The sequence below is a fragment of the Corvus kubaryi genome, unplaced genomic scaffold, assembly GCF_017639235.1.
Source record: "Corvus kubaryi isolate FWS band 111438036 unplaced genomic scaffold, C.kubaryi_AGA036_p1.0 37398, whole genome shotgun sequence".
Lineage (NCBI taxonomy): Eukaryota > Metazoa > Chordata > Aves > Passeriformes > Corvidae > Corvus > Corvus kubaryi.
In genome coordinates, this window is record NW_024581137.1 from 51,192,258 (window position 1) to 51,216,245 (window position 23,988).

At 39.3% G+C, this 23,988-nt stretch overlaps 1 protein-coding gene across 5 annotated transcripts in view; it reads right to left on the reverse strand.

The window, feature by feature from the left end:
- RBM33 (RNA binding motif protein 33) overlaps nucleotides 1-17,749 on the reverse strand; it is a 94,865-nt gene extending 77,116 nt beyond the window's left edge. For all 5 annotated transcript variants that reach the window (XM_042044395.1, XM_042044396.1, XM_042044394.1 and 2 more), the window contains exons 1-6: nucleotides 17,698-17,749; nucleotides 13,134-13,212; nucleotides 8,207-8,255; nucleotides 6,296-6,372; nucleotides 4,014-4,314; nucleotides 2,808-2,918 (exon numbers count right to left, since the gene is read on the reverse strand). In XM_042044395.1, coding sequence (XP_041900329.1) covers nucleotides 2,808-2,918; nucleotides 4,014-4,314; nucleotides 6,296-6,372; nucleotides 8,207-8,255; nucleotides 13,134-13,212; nucleotides 17,698-17,734 — 654 coding nt within the window. In that variant the 5' untranslated portion in view covers nucleotides 17,735-17,749. The remainder of the gene's footprint in view (nucleotides 1-2,807; nucleotides 2,919-4,013; nucleotides 4,315-6,295; nucleotides 6,373-8,206; nucleotides 8,256-13,133; nucleotides 13,213-17,697) is intronic.
- Between the last annotated feature and the right edge of the window lie 6,239 nt (nucleotides 17,750-23,988).

The window sequence follows — 23,988 nt, forward strand, 5'->3', positions numbered from 1 at the left end:
GATTACTTCCAATATAAAACAAAGACATTATAAATTCTAATTTCATGAGGCTTAATTTTTATGAACATTTCACAGAAGTAATTAGTGGTATTTTTCCTCTAAAAATATTTCGGACATGATACCTCATGTGGCTGTTCTACACACCTATTTGCTGCTGAAACTTCTGGGTGTTGGGTTTTGCTTTATACCTTAGGAAGACAAAAATATTTTCTGAAGCATTACTACATTTTTCAGGGAAGCCACATAGAGTGTTTTTCATTTAAAATCCAAGTTCTGAAATTTCAAGGACTGTTTCAAAACCAAACTTTACCTGCCTATTCCTCACTTCTCCCACCTGAGTGCCACTTGTAACAAGTGTCTCACTTCTCTTATTCACTTGTTTCCCCCCCATCATGGTCCAATTCTCCAGCCAGTAAGCTTTTCTCTTGGTTTACAAGATTTCTTCGTGCAATACAGTAAGATACTTCAGTTGGTTTTAATGTGGAAACTGCTTAAAATAAACCATTCGACACCCTTCTCTGTTGTTCAGATGCCAAATTTCAATCAAGAGATAATACTGCTCTTTCTTTGTACTGCATCCATTGCAGTTCCAGTCTTGTGTTGCAGGAGAACAGCAGTCCTTACCCTTGTTTACAAGCAGTGGATGTTATGAGATTTAAGGAAAAGTGCTGTTATATAACACTCGAATAAAGAACAAAACTCTTCAGAGCTGGAGGCAGGCATCTAACCATGCAATGAACAGAAGTGAATACTCTACAAAGGTTCTCTCTCATGGTGGTATTCTCCTTTGGAGAGTGCAACTGTGAGCCTCCTGCCAAATGGAAATAAGACCCATACAAAATAATACAGGAATAAAAAGATGGTACTATTTTGGAAAGGTGAATTTTATGGCAATCTGCAAGCCATCAGAATAAAGCCAAAACATGAGTAACCGAAGATATGGCCAAAATATTCACCCTAAATGATGAGCAAATTCTATAAAAGCTCCATTAACAAAATCAGTTAAGAACTTGCTTTGATGGTACCTTTTGAATGAAAGGAATTTAATTCTGAGTTCGACAAATTTGGACAAGGTGATTATTACAGAATTCTCGCTCCGGAGTTCGTACTCTCAAAATGAAGCTGTGCTTTTCTACAGCAGTGTTTGGCAGTGAATCCCAGCTATGTATTTAATTTTACATGATGTGCCTTGTGTCCATCATCTCAGACTGTGGCTGCAGACAGCACAAATGCATCAGTCCACCTCCAAAACACCATAGCAGAAGTGTGTATCATCAATCCAGTGAATGAATAAAGAGTGTTCAAGGATTTCACGTTCTTTTGGAGGGTAGATTTAACACTTGGGAAGTAGGAAATTAACCACATTAAGGTATATTTGGTGCAAGATGCTGCTCTTGCAACAGTGAAGGCTGAACGATGCAGGTGGCCCCTTTCAATGCAGATCTCCACCTACCAAAAATGTTGTTTTACCAAGACAGGTTTGATACAACTGGAGCATCACAGCACACCCAGTTGTCAGAACTTCCTAGAGTAATGCTGCTGTGTCTTTGAGGAATTGATTTCCTGATGAGTTAAAGCTCCAAAGAGGAAATACACCTCGACTACACTTCTCAGCAGGTAATCCATTCAATCCTATTTAATTAAGAATTGGAATAAAAGTAATATTAAAGGAGATTCCTGGTGGGGAAAAGAAAAATCTTACATCAAAAACTTGCTGCAAATTAAAAATAGTTATGATACTCTTGCCTAATAACAAAAGGAGAAACCTTGCAACAGAGTTAAAGTGGTAAGTTAAAAAAGCAATTCTTTTCATTAAAGCTTTCAAGTGCACAAAATATGGCATTGCACACACATGATACAAGATGTCTTCATTTCTGTAAGGTTAATTAGTATATCTAGCCAGTACATCCAATAAGAAATCAGTTATCCCAGTAACCCACCCCTGGGTAAGCCCCCTGGAAGTGGTCCAGGGCCTTCTTTGCCCTATTTTCTTGTTATGTCTCTTAAATTTTGGTAGAAAATAAGATGTCCTTGTCAGGAATTCTCTTCTTAAGAATAAGACTAAACAGAATTTCAAGAATGTATAGTAAGGGTCTGTTAAACTGTGAGGGAGGGCAGGAAAAATACTAGAAGCTACAAAAATATACATTAAAAATCTACAAGGCTATAAATACATGAAAAATATATAAAAAGCTAAAAAACCTTTAGGCATCACTACCCGGCTATAATCAGTTAATGTGTACTTGGCAGACTTTGGCATAAGCTTTCTTATTGCAACTGAAAGAACTCATCCATTTTTCTAATCAAAGCAGATAAACCTCACAGGAATTTCAGTCTTACCACAACTTTCGAAACAACAATCTGACCTTCGCCTGTCTAAAATACCAAACCTTCCATGCTTACACTCCTCCTCAAAGGGAGATACCCAAGAACTGTATTTACATCCCAACAGCCCCAATGATACATCTGGAAAGGGAAGCACCACAGCTCTTGGAGATTTAACAGACTGTGCAGTATTACTGTCATCTCCTGCCTAAACAGGTCCCTGAAGTTTCTAATGTTGAAGCCAAGACTAAGTATGCTCATTTTGGGCTTTTCCTTATGACTTTAATCCCAAGGGAGAGAGGGGATCTGATGTATGTGACAATACAGATGCTATCACAATTCATCTTATAGAAAGAGTACTACCACCAGTAACTCAACACTGGCGAAGTTGCACCAATTCTTACCCAGCAGTATGTACAACTCTACAAAAATCAAACTGTAACAGAGCTAGTTACTTTAAGTTTCCATTAGTCACAGCATACCTCTTCTGATTCATTAGCCATTGTTTGGGATTCTTCCAGCTCCTCATCAGCTGCATACTCTCCTTGTTCTTCCATTGCTTGCTCATTATATGATTGCATGTAATCTTCATCCTAAAGCAGTAACACAGGAAGGTAAAAAGACAGAGGCCAGCAAAATAGGTGAGGTCTGACTGCATTGCTACAGCTTGCAGAGTGGAAGAGAAGTATTGCATCTCTCAGAACTATCAACAGTAAGTTATGCGGCACATATACAGCATAATTAACAGGGCTTTTAACTAGGCAATAATTTCAACATTACCAAAACAGTTTCCATTCATATCCCAGCAATGTCATCATAAAGATTCCATTTAATTCTGTTTGCCCCAACTACTTCTATACATCTACATCCACTGATTACAAATTCATAAAGCAAACACTGCAGGACTTTCTTACAGGAAAAAACCATCTATAGCACATATACATTAACATCAGGTTTTACCCCATCGAAATATAAACATTCTTTAAGCATTCTGCAAGCACTTACATATGAGTGGTTCAACTCTGAAAAATTATGAACATAAAACAAAAGCAAAATCTTTCTTACATTTGCTTGTATTTTAAAACACCTCACTAACACATACAGTTTTCATTAAGATTAAATAATTTCATTAGCACTTAAAGCCAGTGCATGTTCTCTAACATGCTGCTTAAATTATATTGAATTATGCAGGTGACATTTTCTGAACTAACCTCCAATCTCTTTATTCAGGTTTAGACAGCTCTCAGTTACAAAAAGGATGAACAAGCAGGACATCAATCACTTTGGGATATTAGCACCTTAAAGATGTCTTTAGCAGGTCAATAATCTTTTCACCTTCGAAGGACTTTATCAGATCTTGTCTAAAGCCTGGATAAAAGCTTTTGCATTAAGTACTTCTAACAATTGGCAGTGTATCTCCACCACACAAAGCTGTTTTCTTCCTTAAGGATACAAACCTCAAGGTCATGATTCTCAACTGCTTTCCAGCATGACAAAGGAGCATTACCTACCGCCAAACAAGCTGTCAACACAAACTTTGTCACAGCCTAGATAAAGAAACTGGCACACAGTGATAATAGGTCTAATTTTCCCTCCTCCCTAGGGAGGTAAACAGATTTTAAATCAGTCTAAAACCCTATGCACGTGAAGCAATGTTATCTTTGAAGATACAATAGAAAGAAACTCACTGGAAATTCATCTAGGGGTTCATTGATTTCAAGGTCTAGCACTTCATCTTCTTCTCCAGGCTCTTCCCCATATTCTATTTGGTCTTCTGTCAGTTCAGGATCATTGCCTTCATAATGTCCTTCCTCTGCATACTCTGAGGCATATTCTTCAGGTGCTTCAGATTTGTCATAACCAATTTCATCTTCCCCTTGGTCATACTCAGACTCATGTTCCAGTGAGGGATCGTTGATGGACTCTGAGAGTTCGTATGATGTCAGGATGCCAGATGTGGCATTGAGGCTCACTGTGACGCCTGGAGAGCTGTGGGATAGGGGGAGAATTCAGAGGCTGAAGTCTAACTGTCAACTACTCACAAAGATTCAGCAAAACAAAGCCAACAAACATAAAATCCAAGTTGGTGGATAGAATTATACCCCATAAACTATTTGACTCCATGCCATGTTCTCATAATGCATACTAAAATGCAGCTTATCACCAGCTGCAGGCTATTTGACCAGGGGAATCAAACCAACCAGATGGTTTAGCAGGTCAAACTGGCAAAAGTCCTGCTTGGTAACCAAAGCAGACCAGATTCAATTTTAATTCCAAGACTAACAAAAAACCACACAAAATTACTATAACTGCATCTGTTTTTCCAATCTTCCAGAATACACTAGTACTTTTCACTAAATGTATTAACGTTCTTCATTCTTGATTATCTTGAATTCCAACTTACATTTTTATGATAGATTTAATGTTCTACTTAAAATCATATAAACTAGTCAAGAACTGTAATTTAAATGATTAAGACATTCTTAACTAGCACTAGCATAGACACTGAGAAAAACCAATCAATGGAAAAACTGGCAAGTTTATAATCTGCAGGCAGGCAAAGCAAAGCTCAGAGTTTACTGTTGACAAAAGCTAGTGCCATTAACACAAAAAAAAGCAACTAACCAACAGCAGACTAGTTCTTGATTTGAGGGCTCCAGGTATAAGGAACACAAAGTATTTATTTTTTGTTAAATAACATTCCTATTATTCACTATTTTCCTAAGTTTGGGGGAACAAGATCCAGGCAGCTTTGAGCTATTTGCATCTCTAAGACAGAGAAGATTTAACAGGAAAGTGAAGACATTATGCAGGATTATCATTATCCTCCCAACTACAGAAGCATGAGGTTGAATGGAAACATAAGGGGAAGGGAAAGGCTCTCTCTGGCAATAAAACTGCTAAAAATGCAAATCTTGGCTACAGAAACCTGCTTCCACTGGGCTATATTATCACATTTGAGATACTTCATCATCACTGTGTTTTGTTACCCAGGGGCCTCAAGGAGGATATACAGCAAAAAACCAAAGAACTATAACTGGGATTCTCCCTTTAAACGCAACAGTCCAACCCTCACTCCTGCAGGGAGGAAAACAGCAGCCAGTGAAGAGATTGATGGTGGAGTGTTTTATCACACCCTCATCAATCCAACATAGGGGCAGGACTCCTTATCCACACTACAGCTAAAGACAGGGGATGTCAGGGATGGAGATACACCTATGTATGTTACACATACACATTCAAAGCCTTTCAGATGACATGCCCTGACAAGTAAAGGAAAAGCTAGAAAAACACACAGGCCAGAAGAAGCAGCAATGGCACTGCATCACTCTGGCATCACAAGCATCCTCCCTCCTACTTCAGTCCAGCTTGACAAGTAAAAACAAGAAGACACTCATTTTGACTTGTAACGCCCATAATTCAGCTGTGGAGCTGTATCACCACAGGGTATTCATAGGGCAGGATCCTCAGTAAACTCCCACGGCAGTACCTGCTCCAGCCCATTAAGTCTGTTCAAAATTTTCTGCTATGTAATTGTACACAAATACTTAAGTCACAAATTTTCCTCCTTGGCATCTTAGGAGGTAAGAGAAATTTCTAAAAGAAAGATGGCAGAAAAGGACTATATAGGAGAAGGAAGCTTACCACAGTAAGCAATACTGAGGCAGTAAAGCAAGCTCTGTAAGTGCTTATAATTAATTCTATATGCACCGTAGATGACAATTTCTTCTCATAGGCTTTTTATAGATTTGAATAAATTTATTAGATCAAAATAAAAAATAATTTTACTGAAATGTTAACAATGCTACTGAATACATTATATATATATATCACTAAATAACTGGCTAGCTAAAAAGCAAAACCATTCTAAGTACATATCAGTAACTTTAGTTTAGTAGTTATTAGGTATCAGTAATAGTAGTCATTCATAGCTTTGAGTTATCCAAAACAAGATTCAAGAGAGAAATACCGAAATTCTTGTTCTTCTTCATTGTCACTTTGCAGAAGATCATCATTCAGCTCTTCATCTGACAAGTCTGACTGATTCTAGGTTTCAGAAAAAGTCAATCATGAACACAAAAGATACAAACTAAGTACTGAACGGTAAATATTTTTTACGAAGAATACATTCCAAACTAAGACCATATCATCAAAGAAATTACCTAATTCAATAAGAAAAAACACACACCACAAGATCATAAATCTTAAAATACACCTTTGACAATCCTATAGATATTTACAGAACTCAGACTTGCCTATCAACATTTTTTTTCACTGATCCTTCTCAAATACAGCCAAAGATGACAATTTAAGACAGACCAGGAAGGAAGAAAGGCTAGCGTTTGTACACAGCCTTGTGACCTTGATGCATTAGGCAAGTCAAGAAAATGCATGAACTGCAACTTCTAGAGAGCTGAGATAGGAGACTGGAGGAAAGGATACAATAAAGAAAACTGAAAAATCATTATTCGTTTATAAGCGAAGAACAAACCAGAAGAAAATACTGTGTCTCCTCCTAATCTGTCAAATTAAACAACGTTCATGTGGTTTGGTTTGGGTTTTTTTTAATAATTACCCCCTTGGAAGAGGTAACTGCATTTTTGCTAAGCAACATTTCCAACCCTTAAAGTAATAGGGCCAGAAAGGGCACACAAAGGCAGATTTACCTAAAAGTACTGGGATGAGATTAAATAGATGGAAGTTTAGCCTAAATAGCTCAGGGAAAAACTTTCTGAGAAATCTATTATTACCCCACCATATGAGTCCATACCCACAGATGCTGCCCTGTGACATGACAAACTAAAAAGAAGAATAGAAAAAGCACAAAAAACCATAATACACTGGAGAATCGAGTACTGGTCAGTATTCACATATATAATTTTTAAGGTAAGTAAGTGGCTTTATCAACTCCATTCATAGTACAAAGACACATACAATGCTAATTAATTGCTTATGGTTCTGGTAACTGTGTAACAAACATCTACAACTATTATCCTCCTGGAGTTTTGTTCTCTTTAAACCAGCACATTAGAATAAGGAACTTCCTATCTTTAATAGAAATGCTTATAGAATAATTTCAAGAAGCTAACTTTCAACATTTGGAGGATGGTTATAAAAAACTACAACAAATAAACTCTTAATAAAGCTGGGTTTTTTAACTACCTATTAGTCTCCAATGAAAACCTTTAAAATTACTTTAAAAGTGAGTTCATTTCGCAGATAAAATACCGAAAGAGGTGACCAGTCGATTTGATTTTTTAAACAGAAGTCCTGTCTTCTCCTACAGATACCTGGCAAATCCAAAGATACATTTAGTTCTTTTCACAGAGTTCAATTCTGGAAATAGGTACCAGAAGGAAGAGCAGACATGAGGAGAACTTGTTTATGTTCCCCAGTTTTAGCTGCTCCCATATTTTTCCCCTCACTTTAAAAGGGGAAATCCTCTGCCTACTCATCAGACAGCAACGTAGCAGATCACACACACCATGTGCGAACTTTCACAGACAACACTGACTGCTTTTTTATTTATTCTCTGGTAAATACTGCTGGTATTCTGACAAGTGATTTTTAATAGGCAGGAAACTGGCATTTGGATTAAATTCTTCATCATGCTAATTAGCATTCAGCAGACGTAGCTGGGTTGAAAAAAAATTTTCCTGTAAGTTTTATTTTTAAAAGCAACACTTAAAGGTATTTCACAGAAGGAAACAGAGCCCTGAGTGCAGAATGCTCTGGCAGTAAGGAAGATCTCAGGTACCTGTGGCTGTCAGGCTTTGGGGAGGTGACTGTAAAACACACGAGACCAAACCTGAACTGGTTAAGTTGAATAACATTCACATTTTAATGTCTGCAACAATTCACTTTACTACACATCTCTTACCTTTTTTCCAGTTAGTAAATCCTCTCCAAGCAAGTCATCATCAAGCTCACTGGAAAACAGTAACAAATTTAACAAGGTGAACCTTAGAAAACAAAACCAAACACCTTACAGGGCATGCGCCTTAAAAAACTGCCTCGAGAAGAATTGCTGCCAAGACAGCACAAAGCCTCTTTTAGCAAAGCATTCAGGGAATAAAAATTTTTACTGAAACAACAGGCCATACATATTAAATAAGTCTGCTATTGCACAGTCATTTCATTTCCATATGCTCCCCTTTCCATATCCCCTCAACTAAACACAGCAGAGAAACCTAGCCAAAGCACAGGCACAGCCAGCCAAAACACAGCCATTCTAGATCCTTCACACCAAGGCCATTTGGACACACTGTCCAAATTCATTCTGTCCAAATTGCTGACTTCCAGCTCCCCAGGGAGGAAGCAAGTGAGACAAGAATGCCCTGTGGGCAAAACTCAGTCTACAGGTCCCCCTGTGGCCCGAGCCGCAGCTCAACAAAGAGCTGGGAAGCCAGCCGGCTTGGGAGCCTGGATCTTTCCTAAAGGCCAGGCTTAGGCCTTGATCTTTCATAAACACTTTATTCCCTCCTCCTCAAGTTGAGGGTAAGGTCAAACAGATATTTGTAGGGTGACAAAATCAAATGCATGTTTCCCCAGTTCTGTAATTGTGCCCAAGAATTCAGGAAGCACAGAAATACCTGTCTTACAAAACTTCTGCCATCACAGGACACCTGCCCCATAAATAAGATTCAATTCAAGGAGCTACAGTCCAGGTGTGTTAAACTTTAGAACAGCTGCTTAATTTCACTCTTTCTTCAGTGAAAGAGTTATCTAGCAACAGGGATAAACAGATTCCCCTTCTATAATAAACCCTTGTTACTGACAAAAGCATGTATTACAATATGCATATCAATACTAAAATGAGATGCCAGTGATTTGAAATATGAGTTGTACCTTAAGAGGAGACTATTTCTACCTGCACACCTTAAAAAAAATCAAAGACAAACAAAAACCACCATGCCTTAGGGTAGTACATAAAAATCAAATCATCCCAAGTGAGAATGGCCTATATGAAAAGTAATTTCTATGAGTTCCTTAGGACTACATGGCAAATACTTGAAAATGGGGAGCCAAAACATAAATCAGTTGGTTTTGCAGATGGATACATCTCTTTCAGTGCTGATTACTGTACAGATGGGAGGGAAGGAGGCATAGGGGTGGTGTAAAAATCTTATGGGCTAGGAAAGAACAAATGATACACTGAAGAAGCCCTAAATAGGACATTATCATCAGTACACAGAATTTATCCACGGTTATTGATCACAAATAGTTCCAGGAATGGCTGAACATTAACTAATAGCAATTGTTTTGTGCTCAATGTAATATTAAACAAAAATCAGGAGGTAAGACATATCATACATTCCAAAGAGCAAACTGACTAGAACTTAAGCCTCTTCATTCTGAGACAGGAAACTCTATGTAACAGAAATGGTTGCAGAAAAATTTCCTACTTCAATTTTGTCTCTAAAAAAAAAAAAAAAAAAAAAATCACTAATCTCTTCAACTGCCAGTAATCTGACAAATGCATCAAAAGGTTTGAAAATATTTCCCAGCACATGGTTTGCCACTGACGGCTTTTAATAAAACTGCACTAGAGAAATTCCAAAAGATGGCAAGAGCATATGTTATAGCAGCATTTAAAGACAAAAACCAAGTTCAGGTAGCAAGAAATTCAGATTAAGGAAAGGAGTGGAAAAGAAAGATATAAATTAATTATCTAAACATAGCTAGGGCTATTTAGCATATTACTAAAAAAGCATCCTTGATGTGGTTACTCAGAAAAAGATTAACATTTGATCGCTAGAAGTAACTGCAAACATATTATAGATTTTTAGAAACTCTGGCCTATTGCTTGACAGTCAAAAAAATTAACACTAGGATATAAATGAAGTTTGTATCAGGAAAGGATACCCATCAAAACATATTAAAATATTCAATGTCATTCAGTATTTTCATCGATAAATTAGAAGAAAAATGACCATTTTTGACTTTTTGAATAAGCAAAGTAACAGTGAAAAGACTGCACCATATAGTGGAACTATCTCAAGCTCCTTTCAAGTACACAAGTTATCTGTTAGAAAAAGTTACCTATTAGAAAAAAGGGGGACCACAAGGACTAAATCTGAGCATTAAAAAGAAAGCAAACAAAAGAACCACAAAGAAAACAAAGCAAACAAAAAAACCCCAGATACTAGGCTAGCTGAGAAGAACAGACAAAAATGAATGGTTGTAATCTGCTATCACACAAATCCACATAAAATAAACGTGAATAAAAGTACACGTCTATGATAAAGGCAACTCACCCTCACTATCATCAAGACAAAAGTCTTTCCAAACCCACAAGAAATTTTGGGTTAAGATAATTTTGGGTTTGCTGCTCTCAAAAGAAAGAGACTGATTTTCTTCCCCCTCCTCAACCCCCAACACCCAACATTTTCCTCACTGAATAAATTTAGCTTTCCCAAATAAGGAAAAAAATAACAAAAAAAGCAGACAGTAAAAAGTGGAAAGTTTTCTGCCAGCATAGAGAAATTAGTAATCTCAAAGAAGGGTCTGAACCAAGTGAATTTCAGTAGAAGTCAACTACTAAATCAGCCCTGTCATCTTGAAGAAGAGCACCAGAAATGCAGGTTTATCCCAAACCCAAGCTTTGGGCTACTTAATGTAGATAAATGTATAAATTAACATGATAAAGACATCAGACTTAGGCCTCCAGTTTCATGAGCATGCCTCATTAAACATGAGCAGTAGCAAGGACACAAATGTTTCAGGAAAAGAAACTGTAAAAAATGGGAAAAACTCTCCAAGAACAATATTACATTTTGTACTCCCAAATAACTGGGGCCTTCCAAATCTCAGTTAACACCCCCCAGGGCTTGAGAAAGGACAGAGATTGGAAAATTTAAAATTATTTAAGTGACTGGGGGATGGGACTCAGTCAAGCCTTACTGTGTAACAACACAGCAAGAGCTGATGGTTGATGAAGATCTGTGACTAACAGAACTCCTTCATCTCCCCCCCTCAAATGTTGCTTCAGTTGAAAACAAAGCATGAAGGATTAAAACACAGACTACTGTGTTCATCCAGCCCTTCTTCCATCTTCAAGAAACCATGTCCTTTACTGAATTAGGCCAGTCGGTAAAACCCCCAAGCAATTACAATAGGCAACGTATCCATGTACAGCATTTGTAATTGCCAAGACACTCATAAAACTCAACACTTCCAAAGACTTTTTTAATTAAAAAAATATTCCAACACATGCAAATAATATTTTATTAGATACACTTGTAAAATAAAATTTCTGAAATGACAGCAAGATGGAAGTCTGGAATCTTCCGCTTTGCACCTAAAACCACTTCCCTCACATTTTCACTATCGAATTTTTTATCATCTCTCTTAAATAAATGCAGCTAACAATAAACACAAATTAATTTTTTTTCTCTAAAACTAAGTCCTTGTATACTTCAAAGTCTCAGCTTGGTGAAAATACTCTAGAACTGCTCTCAAGCCCTATTAAAACCAGCTTTGCACAGGGAGTTTACTACTGGGTAAAAGCTTCCAATTTCCGATGCAACAGCTGCTTGACTCTTCCAAATTTTCTCAAGTGATGAGTAGGGCAGCTAAAACCAAATGTGACCAGTCAGCAGCTAAGAGCCCACCCATTCACACCACAAAGTCAGCAAAGGCCAGAAGTTCAGAAAATATTCTAATACAAAACATTCTGCCTCTAAGACTGATTTTAAGGTTTCTGAATAACCCATCCTGGGGATGGAAGGCAGCACAGGAGTGACCCACCCCGAGCAAGTTCTTTTAATTACCCTCTCAAACCAGAGCAGTTCCTCAATGCAGTTCAGCATCCAACCCTCTAAGAGCTGTACTGGCCTGACAGAGAGCAGACACTGCTCACCAGCAAACAGCAGAACACCCTGTATATACTGGAGCTACTGTCCAAATTCCTCAGTCATATGCTCACCTCCTGCAGCAATGAAAACTACCCACTTAACCTAGCAGAAAAGCACAGAGGAGGAACTGAATGCCTCTGGAATGACAATAAATGTAGAGCAGTTGATTTACTCCAAGGGCTCAGCTCAGTGGAAAACTACTTAGTAAAATTTGTTTACTACAGTCACTTGAGTGATTATTAGAGAAGACAGAAATCTATTTGGAGTATTTTTTTCTCCCTTTTAGAGTGAAACCACTGGTAAAGTCTGAACAAGTCTATTACTAAAAAGGAATCATAGAAAAATAACAGAAACAAGTGAAAAGTTTTCTCCCAGAAAGAGTAGACCAGTCTAGCTAGCAGCTTGATTCCTGTCACATAAAAGAACACACATTCTTCCCCAAAATAACCCAAAGCACACACTCTTCTCAATCTTTAAAACAGTGATATTGTTGAAGAAGCCCATGCCTAAGCTCTCCACCTCTTCCCCGATTTAAAACTGAAGTAGAACTTTGAGGATAAGAACTTAAACATCAAGTAAAAAAAAAAAAATTAAAAATTAAGTTGGGCAAATTCAAGTACTAGCAAATTCTAACTCTGTAAACCACCAAGGTCTACTAAATATTTAAAAGGAAAACCAGAACATTAATTGCAAAATTACACACCATAAATACGTAGTACTTATCCAATTTTAAATGGCACCTCTTCACAATGCTCTATATTCCTCAAGGCAAGTACATGTTTGGCACGATCTAGCATTGGCTGACACATGCAAAACAACCAACATCTTCATTAGTATCTAAATGTGCACTGTTCTAAATGTTACAGTACAAAATGCCAGAAGGGGAAAACAGAACAATGCAATTCAGCATTGAAATTCATCAGAAAGCGAACATGAAAATATTCTACCTACCTGTCCCAGTCATCATCTCCAGCTCTTCTTCTCCAAGACCTTTCTGCACCAGGCTTATCAAACTGATCAAAGTCATCATCTGTAAAAAAAGGTGACTACATTAAATAATTCTTACTGAAATGAAACGTTGCCAAAGCAACCACACAGATGGGATTTTCTGGGTGCATGTGGGGGTGTGCGTGTTGTTCAGAAGATGCAAAAATACCCTTTTTTACTTTCTAATTACCATGAAGAAAACAGACAAATACCAACATAGAATTATAGAATCATTAAGGTTGGAAAAGACCTGTAAGATCACCAAGTTCAACCATCAACCCAGCTCCACCACAATGTGCACCACTAAACCATGTCTGCAAGTGCCATATATAGCCAAGTGGTTTTTGAACCCTTCCAGGGAGGGTGACTCCATTTTCCTGGGGAGCCTGTTTCAATGCTTTACAATTTTTTCAAATATCCAATCTAAACCTCCCTTGGCACAACTTAAGGCCATTTCCTCTCATTCTGTCCCTTGTCACGTGGGGGAAGGGACAGACTCCCACCTGCATACAGCCTCCTTTCAGGTGGCTATAGAGAGTGATAAGGTCCCCCTGAGCCTCCTTTTCTCCAGGCTGAACACCCCCAGCCCCCTCAACTGCTTCCTGTCAGACCTGTGCTCCAGACCCTGCACCAGCTTTGCTGCCTTTCTCTGGACACACTCCAGCACTTCAGTGTCTTTCTTGCAGTGAGAGGCTCAAAACTGAACACAGGATTTGAGGTGCAGCCTCATCAGTGTTGAGTACAAGGGGGTGATCACGGCCCTTGCCCTGCTGGCCACACACACAAACCAAGATGGCCTTTTTGGCCACCTGGCCACACTGCTGGCTCATATTCAGCCACTGTCAACTGACATCCCCACGCTTCAACAGTAAAAAAAACTCCATAATGTACTACACAGCTTTGCCTCTTCTCACTGTTGTTGCAAGGATCACCTGAGGAAAACAGAGCATGAGCTAAATCACTGGCAGATTTTTACAATGAAAGTCATTCCACAGACAAGAGCTCCCCAGAAAAGCACGAAACTTTAGTACAATGGAGGTGAAGGTAACAACATCTGCCAAATCTTGCTTCCCTTGGAGGCCACAAGCTCAACCACTAACACTGAGCCTGCAAAGGCACTTTGAAAATAGGAGTAAACCTCAGGTCAGCACAGGGCAGGTCAGTACCAGCAACACGACACAGAAGAGAAAAGTCAGCTGGAAGGCACCATCAGTTATCTCAACTGGGGCAGTAAAACCCCCAAGAAGTCACTGCAGCAGACTACACTCTGTACCTAAGCATGCACTTGCCTTCCAAGAAACAACTGGTGCTCCATATTTCTCTCAACAAACACCCCCATTTAGCCCACCACATCCTCTTGCATAGCTTAGTTTGCAAATGACAATTTTGCTACTTAAAAATATAAAAACCTCCATTTCTCTGCAGAGAATATGCAAAGGTCATTTGCTCTGTTCAGACATCATGTCTTGTCACCTGGAAACTGCAAGCACATACCCTCAGTTATACTCTGCCTCCACTTTCCCACTCTCTCACTACAGCCCAACATAGAATGCACACCTGGATTTATTCTCTTTTCACATATTTTAACAGCTTTAGTAAGAATCAAACAAGTGGGCAAATAAAAGTTACGCTCAACACAGGGGGAAACCTGCTGCAGTTTAATGGTCTGCAAAATACAGGAGGTCAAGCAATCCAGACCTTGCGGTCTGACACTGTGAATTTGGATCATGAAGATGCCATATACCCATTTGCCCTCCTGAGTCTACTTGCATTCAACTCTTTAACCAAGTACACTGCCAAGGATCTACTGTTTTATTCAACTGGTTTTTTTGGTTGGTTGGTTTCTTTAATAAACCTCCAAAACCAAATCTGCCTTCAGCTCTTTAAACTCAACCCACTATCCTTTAGTGAATATTCCCCATCTGCAGTGACAAACCTATTCACTTCTTACTTCATCTTATCAAAATATCAGTGTTAGTGACTGATAGAAGTTTAAAAGAAGGTAAAAACATTAAAAAGAGAAAATTCAGATCTTGCAACATCATCATATTAAGAACTTTCAAAGCCGAAATTTTAATCATAAATAGCTATGAAAGTAAGACTGTTCAGTATGAATTACGATGCAACATGAGACAAGTGTGGCAACTCTCTTATTTTGAAACAGTAGGTAGAAATAATTCTCCTTGATCAGGTCCTCCCCTTTACTATCAAGAGATATGTTTATATTTTAACTAATCTTTTATATTTAAACTGATTCACATGGGCTAAAACCACTGTAAACAGTTGTTTTACATTTCTCTGCTCAAACATCTACATATTGCAACCTCCTATTCCAATTCCTATTTCACTCACAGGGGAAAGCCAAACAAATACACAAAAATTTCCCATCTTCCTTTTGAACACTAAATTAACCAGTTCTGTGGTCTCTGGGAGGAGGAAAAAAAAAAAACCAAAAAACAAAAAACCATGTTGCTCTCCTTATGGTCATTCAAAACCACGGTGCAGTGACTGTCTTAGGGCAGTAACATTTTAAGGGCACTAATATCATGCACTGACACTGTTTTTACAGCTGGATTGCAGTAATCCACTGACTTGATATAACTACCACCAAAGATTATTTTTTAAGGTAAAGCAACTGGTTTGGCAGCAACCCAAATAACACGTGTCCACATTTTGCCTAGCACAGCTGAAGACAACGACCACCATTAGGAAGACAGTAAATTCTTTTTAAGCTATGCCTGCTTGCAAGATATATTTTTTCATGCCAGGCACCCCTTTAGCACTAGAGTTGTATTATAAACCAAGACACTTGAAGATCTGAGCTCTTAGCACACAATCCTCCCACAGATGGGCCTTCACATCAGCGAGGTTTAAATCTAGACAACACAAAGTTACACACCAAACCCTTCTTCTCTGTTAAAATGTCTTCACAGCAAAGAGAAACACTTTTCAGTACAACTCACAGCACTTTTCCAAACCAGATATCAAAGCTTCACAGCCATAAAAATGTTTCAACCTATTATTGCTGCTGGTGAAGAAATCAGAGCAAATGAAGGTCCAAGTTTCTGGCAAGTTTCTAGTGTGGGCCTGAATCTCCACCACTCAGCTATCATCCCGAACCTCTACCCTCCACCTCTTCCAACCCCTCCAAATTTCTCACGTCCTATTCCTTATTTATGAGCAACTTCTACCAAAATTCAAAGCTGAATTACATCCACCAAAGCTCTCTTCCAAATTGCCTTCTAGCAGGATGTACACAAAAGCCTAAAAAATGACTGGACAATTAGCCTGTAGTGACCGCAGCTTGCAAGAACTGCTCCACATGTCCCCTTCACCTCCCTGTTTTCTCATCTCTTCTCTCCCCACATCAACACATGATATAAAGATCTTCAGGACAGAGAGAGACAGCTTTTCTTTTTTATGCTTATTTGCTCAGTGACAGCTGACACTGACAATGAGCATTACAAATTATGCCATTTTGACATTAAGGATTGTCAGAGCAGGTTGTAGCTTTCCTTTAGAAAAGGAGGTCATGACAGCCATACATCTACGAATAACTTTCCATGCCAGCTTTATTTCTGAGACAGCAGCTCTGAAATGGACTCGGGCCTTGCACCTGCAATGTGATGTGATACCTAACAGACCTCACGAGGCATCACTTTCTCTCCATTTCTGAAACCACACAGACTTTCATTTTTCTTCAACCTGTCTAGGCAATAACATTGCAAAATACCAGTAAACAACAATCAATGTAACATTTATAGCTGTTTCTCCTTGAGAAACTCAAAGCCCGTGTTTGTGCCACAGGTGGTTAAATGCCTATAAAACATTAACTTGTACAGAAATAAAACCACTCAGCATCAGCAGAGTGAGAGCATAGCCAAAGTTTAATTTTTTTTTTAAATAATTCTCAGAACTACTGTGTGTAAGACAGTAGAAAAGAAAAATGGATGGTGGGAATCCATGAACATAAGCTTTAAAGCCTTAAAATGTCTATGGCAGGGAAGAGGGTCTGTATCTCTTCCAGCAGTCTCGGTGCAGCCGTACACAGCAACTGTTGCTAAGACACGCAAGGCGCTGGCCACGGCTCCTCAGCAAAGCTCACCAAGATGATGTTTGTGCATCAGCGGGGTACCAACTGGAACCTGCTGATAGGTGATCACCAAACACACTAAGCCCCCTCTAATTTCCAGGCAACACTAGTAAGCAAAACAAAAAAAAACCCCAGAGCAAACCAAAGGAGATCTATCAAACACCAAAAACGCATTAACTGAATAAGCAAGCAGAAGGGGCCAGTTATAGAGGGAAAAACCAAACCAATCCACCACTTGGCTCTTCCTACTGCAGTTCTAAGAAAACCACCGTGATCAAAGTGGCAGGGAAGTTTCAGGATGCTGCAGAGAAGGACTCATGGTGCCTGTTTCGTTAGACCAGCCTGCCTCACAAGGCTCTGGCCAGCTGTGAAGCAGAATAAACACAAACACACTTGGGCCCCACACTAAAAGGTTCCTATTTTCTTTATACTTACCCTGGTGCTGCACCAGCAGTGAAGTAAATTGTTCCATGCAGCTTATGTTCTAGTTTTATGATATATGGCCACAACTGGTATCTTTTTTCCTGTTCAATGAGAACAGATCATCCACACCAGAAAACCACAAAATACAAGCCCCATTTCTTCTCTGGCTGTGCTGATGGCAGTTTCTAACTCTGTGGACACCCCTTCAATAAAATCCTCATTATTTTTTCTCTGTAAAATGGAAGTCTTAAGCTGCACAGTCAAGTCTCACAGGCGTAGGAGGTGAATCAGCAGAACACTGCAGAGCTCTTAACATCTTAAAATGGTACTGACAGCTTAAAAAGGTAGTCACACATAGCAACTGTTGCTAAGATGGAGTATTTTACTGCAATGAGATGGCCAAGACTTCTAGAGTAAGGAAAACATTTGATGACTGCATTTTCAGTCTTCCCAGAACTACACCTGAAAGCTTTCCAGAACACTAACCACATGCTGTCTCACAAACCTGAACAGTTCAAAATCCTGTGTTCTGGTTTGTTTCAGCATTACACTTTCATGAACACAAAGCATATTATTGTAGTTCTAGGCACTGAAGACTTCTCCTTATGCAAAACAAGATGGAGATGCCACAATGATCCTATAGTTCAATGGCTAAAACAGTTCTATGCACTCTTTACCCAACAGGTCTTTTACTGAAGTAACTAAACCTCACTGCTTTTGGGCAAAATAAAAACAAACCCAGTATGATTCTGTGATAGGTAAGCGAGCTAGTAAAAGAAAAAAAATTAAAGAAGAACAGAAAACTAGAGGGGAAAAAGTCACCACGTGAAAAAAACACCATTTCTGTATTTTTCAAATAATACTGAATATAACAAATCCATCTTGCTCTATCCCATTCAAAACACTAAATAAGACAAGTTGATAGCATTTCAAGCACAAGACAGAAAATGAAAAACATCTTACCAGATTATCTTTTTGTAATAACATATTTCTACAAAATATTTTTCTTCATGTTTCACTGCAAAAAGTTACACAACACATAGGAACTGTAAAAGCTTGATTTTCAGCACCCAAGTACATCATGTAAAAGCAGCCAATGAACTGAATTTTGGTATCTCTTGCCATGCAATACAAAATAACAGGTTTCATGAAGACTGACTGTGTCTGTAGCACAGGCTGGCAATATAACTGTACTGTTAACACCAGTTGAACAAAAACTTCTGGTAACAAATCCTGACAGCATCTGGCAGGAGAAAACCCACAAGGTCAACAGGAATTTCTGAATCCAAGTCTGTGACATAAACCCAACAATTTATGAAGCCCACTACAAATCCAGTCCCACTTATTACAAAACAAGCAAGCTTTCTACACCATCACAAAAATCACATTCAGTCTCATCACCACATTATGCACTAATACACCACAAACAGTTTAGTTTATCAGTTCAGGAACAGACATCATTCAGCCTTTATATTGGTAAACAATTACTCATAGAAGGCTTAACTATTTGATGACTAAGTATTTATAACAACCTAGCAATTGCCTAAGACATTCCTCAATTAGTGTATTTCATGTTTTGTTTCCAAATTACTCCTACAGACAAAGTTTAGCTTCCTCAAAGAAATAAAGCAAAAACAGTAAGTTCTACAGCAGAGAAATTATTTTTACCTTCTTAAAACCAACAGATTTTTTTTTTTTTTTGAGTTTCTATGCAAAGCAAGCCACTAGCAATATGCAAGATCAGAATTATGATATGCTGCCTGGAACTGGAATTCTCTAACCAATGCTTGAAAGAAATAGGGCCTCTTCTTCCTTTTTTTTTAATTAATAAACTACATCTAAACTCAAAACCACCAAGTCACCAAAAAAAAAATTTAATTTTTTTTTATTTGAAAGTATTTTTCAAAGTCTGATTGAACTAGAAAATATATTTGCTTCAGAAAACCAAAAGTAACATGGTCCTTGTTTTACAAATGCTGAACAGCAAAGGAAGGCCAAGAGTTTAAATGAAAATCACATGAGTTTGGTTCCCAAATGGATCTGGACACTGATGAGAAACTAACTCTGCAGAAACTCTCCAGCATCTTTCACAGCAACCAAAAGTCATAGTTAAAATTGAGGCTGCATTACAGCACAACGTAACACAGGATGAATCACATCACTTACTCGGGGGTTTTCTGGTCAAGCCTGTGACAGCCATCATCTTAAACTATCCTGGATAAAAAATTCTATGTGACCTAAAATCTGAGGTTTAGTATTTAATACAATAAAGTTTGGTCTGGCTTTTAAAAAAACAACTGATACTAAGGATATGTTTGTTTCAGATGACCTGAAAAGAGGAAACATTCAAAAGAGTGAAAGCTTGTCAAAAAAGCAGAGAGATTAAAAATTGCTGTGTTCAAAGGACATCTCCCTGCCTCAAGCACATTGAAGCAGCAATGTTTTTTGGCACTAGTTCTTGGTACAATACTAAGTACAACACAAGGGCACTAGCTCTTAATACACCCATGTGCATACTATTTCCTTAATTGTGAACTCTATAGACCTCTAAGACTTGGAGGAGTTTTAGTGTGTGCATCACCTAGGCACAAATGTAGAATCTACTTCCAGTCCCTGGATGCCACTGCTGAATAGCCTGAAGCACAACAAGTTCAACTGAATTTATCACACTGGATAACTTCTACTACATCTTTGGACAGTGACCCACAACACACAGAAAGCTACTTGCTGTGCTAGCAGTGTAAGAAGCTCTTCTCCACTTTTCATCAACAGCGTCACAAGAGGCTTTTAAAGCCATTACATTGCTGAGAGTGCAACAGCAAACCTCATATATGTTCAAATGACATGAAGCCTCAGAAGTAAAACACCAATTCTGCTACTCTTGGTCCAGGACTTCCAGCAGGAAGGGACACACGTGTCAACGGGACCCTCCCCAACTCCTCCTCCACCCAATCCCATGCCATGACTCACAAACCAAGGACATCTCCACCCAAAAGTCTTCTAGGCCACTGAAGTTTATCAGAAGTAAACTAATCTGAAAGGAAGAAAGTTTACAATTATTTTCCCTTACTGCAGTGTGGCAGACAATGAAAAGGTGCTCCTTGCTTTGTTTTGGAGATGGTTTGGTGTTTAACTTATAACCACCTCCCCCTAAATGGGACTAAAGTCTGGCTGCACACTGACTGCAGTAAATATCAGTAAAAAATTTCAGCATCTATACAAAATGGTTGTTACCTTATACTATATGATCATTAAATCACATAATAGTCCAGGTTTGAAGGGACCCTCCAACACCACCTGGTCTCCCATGAGAAAAGGAGCCTAGATGAGATAAATTACCTAGCACCCTGTCCTAACATATCCTGAAAGCCTCCAGTAACAGCGGCTCCATCATGTTCCTAAGGAAATTTTCCCAGTGAATGATGATTCTCCCTGTTAAAAGAGTCTTTCTTGTATCAAGTGAAGCCTCTCCTGGTGCAATTTGTAGCCACTGTCCCTTGTCTTCTCTGTGCAGCTCCTTGTGAAGAGAAAGCCTCCATCCTCTCTGTTCTCACCCTTTAAGTAAGATTATGTTCTCAATATTCAGTGTTTCCTCTGGTTCTGTTTTTGTATGTAAAATTGGAACAAAGGTTGGGAACCACTGTCTTATCAATGGACTAATAACCAGCTATGAGCCCTCAAGATCCCTCATCACCAGCACACCCACCTCGACTTTTCATGTTTCTACTTGTAGCCATTCCAGAATTAGGAGCAGGCTGAATCAGGTTTACTAGCTAAAGAATTTGCAAAGTATTATGCAACTGTGAATGACTCCCAGAGACCTCACAGACCACCACTTAAAAACTTTCTAGCTTGTGAAACCTAACACCAAAAGTCTTAACCTTTATCCTTAAAAAGCTTTGCTGCACCAACACATCTGGTCACAAAAGTACTTGTGAATGCTTTATTCTTATGAATCAAGCCAGTATTTCCCCAAAGCTTTAAAGATTATAAATGACCCATGAATGAGTCCACACACGCTGTCCAACAGACAAATCATCTTCCTTCCATCAAATACATTTAAATGTTCAGCCAACACAGACATTTCACATTTTATTCTCAGTCCTGTAGAATACTGTTACAGAGGATTTAAACTTTAATCTGTATCCTCTAAGCCAAAACTATCTCATTTTGTCAGCTGTTATACTGCAATGTCATCAAATTAACACTAACTTATATCTCCAATACCTATTTTGTACTATTTTACCAATCATTAGCTTTCTTTTTTTTTTTAAGAAAACTGTGGGGTGCTGTTATGTACATATTTTAAAGTCTTTCCCTCACTCCCAAAAACTGAAAAACTAAATCCCGAACATTAGTTTCTACAGTTAAAATTTAAATGACAAAAATCACTTAGCTTCTTTCTCATGCTACCACTACTGACTTTAGACAGTAGTCCCTTTCCAAAAAGAGGTGCATATTCTATTTCTGTAAGTTCTAGGCTTTCTTTACTGGGCTTTAAAAGTGTATTTAACAGCCTCAACCAGGAATTTTCCCTGAGTAGTCACGGACATAAGTGTGTGACCAGTGGGTTCCTTCATTCAGCAAGTGCTGCACAGTGATCACCAAGACTAAACAAACACTGTTTATTCGGGGCAGGGATCGCATTTAAGTGGCCACCATTTCCCAATGCTCAGTGTGAATGCTGAACAAACAACTGCTTGTGCCCACTTAGAACACAGGGATCCCAATTCACCCTCAGACACAAACAGAACTCTACAACAACAAAAATCAGCCTTGAAATTGCAGTTTCACCACTTCGTTGAAGGCCATCTGCTACAGCACGTGCCTTTGTACATGAAAGCACATTCATTCACCTTGCAGCAGTTTTAAACACAAGAACCAAAATGCTTCAAAAGTGACACTTTCTTTAATTTACTCTGTCTTCGTAATACCACAAAAACTTCTACCTAGAACACAGATACCAACCTTACTTCCACATCACAAGTAACTGATCTGAACCACAGAAATTAGGACAATTTTTGAAAAATAACTCCAATATTGCAATGTATTTAATACCATTAAAACAATGCCTAAGGTACTAAACTATTTGCTATCTTACCAGTCAGCGCTGTCCTTCCTTGCCTTCTTCCCAAACTCAACTCCTAAATTTGGGAATTTCTTTCTAACACTTACCTTTATGTGTGGCAAGACTTACTATAAAAATGTAATTATGTTTATGTGCCTTGTCACCGATCAAACCAACCATGGAGCACAGTCAGACCACTTTGCTGAGTAAGCACTGAACGAGCCACCACTCTTCTCAACAACTTACAGAGACTTAATCACCCTAAACTTTTGTACAGACAAGGACAAGTGGGTCAACTGAGCACTCTGATCAGTCTTTATCAAAAACTGATATTCCTAGTGAAAGCAAGCACAGAAACACACATATCCTCTTAACAGTATCTCCCCTGAACACTTCAGAGAGACCCCTCGAAAGGCTTTCTTTTAATCACCCAAACAAATGTTCTCATTTTAAAGTCTGCTTAATCAGAACCACAAGTTTTGAGCTATCTATTAAAATACTGTGTGTAGAGGTGTCCGCAGTTACGCAGAAGTACAGTGGAACAAACGCCTGACAGTCCTGGGAGTCAAGCACTGACTTCATTTTACACTTTCCAAGTGATATTTTCTACTTCCGGACAATCTGTAAAATAAATTATAACTACATTGCAGATTAGAGACGTGTTACTCAGACAGGCCACACACCTGTACCTGTAAAAACTATGAAAAAATACCCACCGTCCATAAAGGCACTTAAGTAAAGACTGGACGTGACACTTCGTACCATGGTTTAGTTGATACGGTGGTGTTCGGTCACAGGTCGGACTCGATGGTCTCAAAGGTGTTTTCCAACCTAACTGATCCTGTGAATGTCTTTCAATAAAACACACCCGTGTCCCCCGGACGCCCCGCACCCGGGGCGAGTGGCGAGGCCGCTGTCCCTCCCGGCCGTGCCCCGGCCGAGCGGCCACAGCACCTCCCATCGCCGCACGACGCCGGCTCCCAGGACCCGGAGCGGCGCTCCCGGGAACCGGCGCTGCCAGGGAAGCTCCTGCTCCCCCCGGTGCGCGGCCCCCAGCCCCCAACCACGCGGGACGCGCCGCCCCCACCCAGGCCCACGGCAGCGGCGGCGCCTCCGCCCCGGGAAGGCCCCGCAGGAGCCCGCGGCTCCCCGCACCCCGCCGGCCGCGCCGCCCCGAGCCGGCCCCGCTCCCCCGGGCGCGGCCCCCGAGCACCGACCTGCGCCTCCTCCCAGCG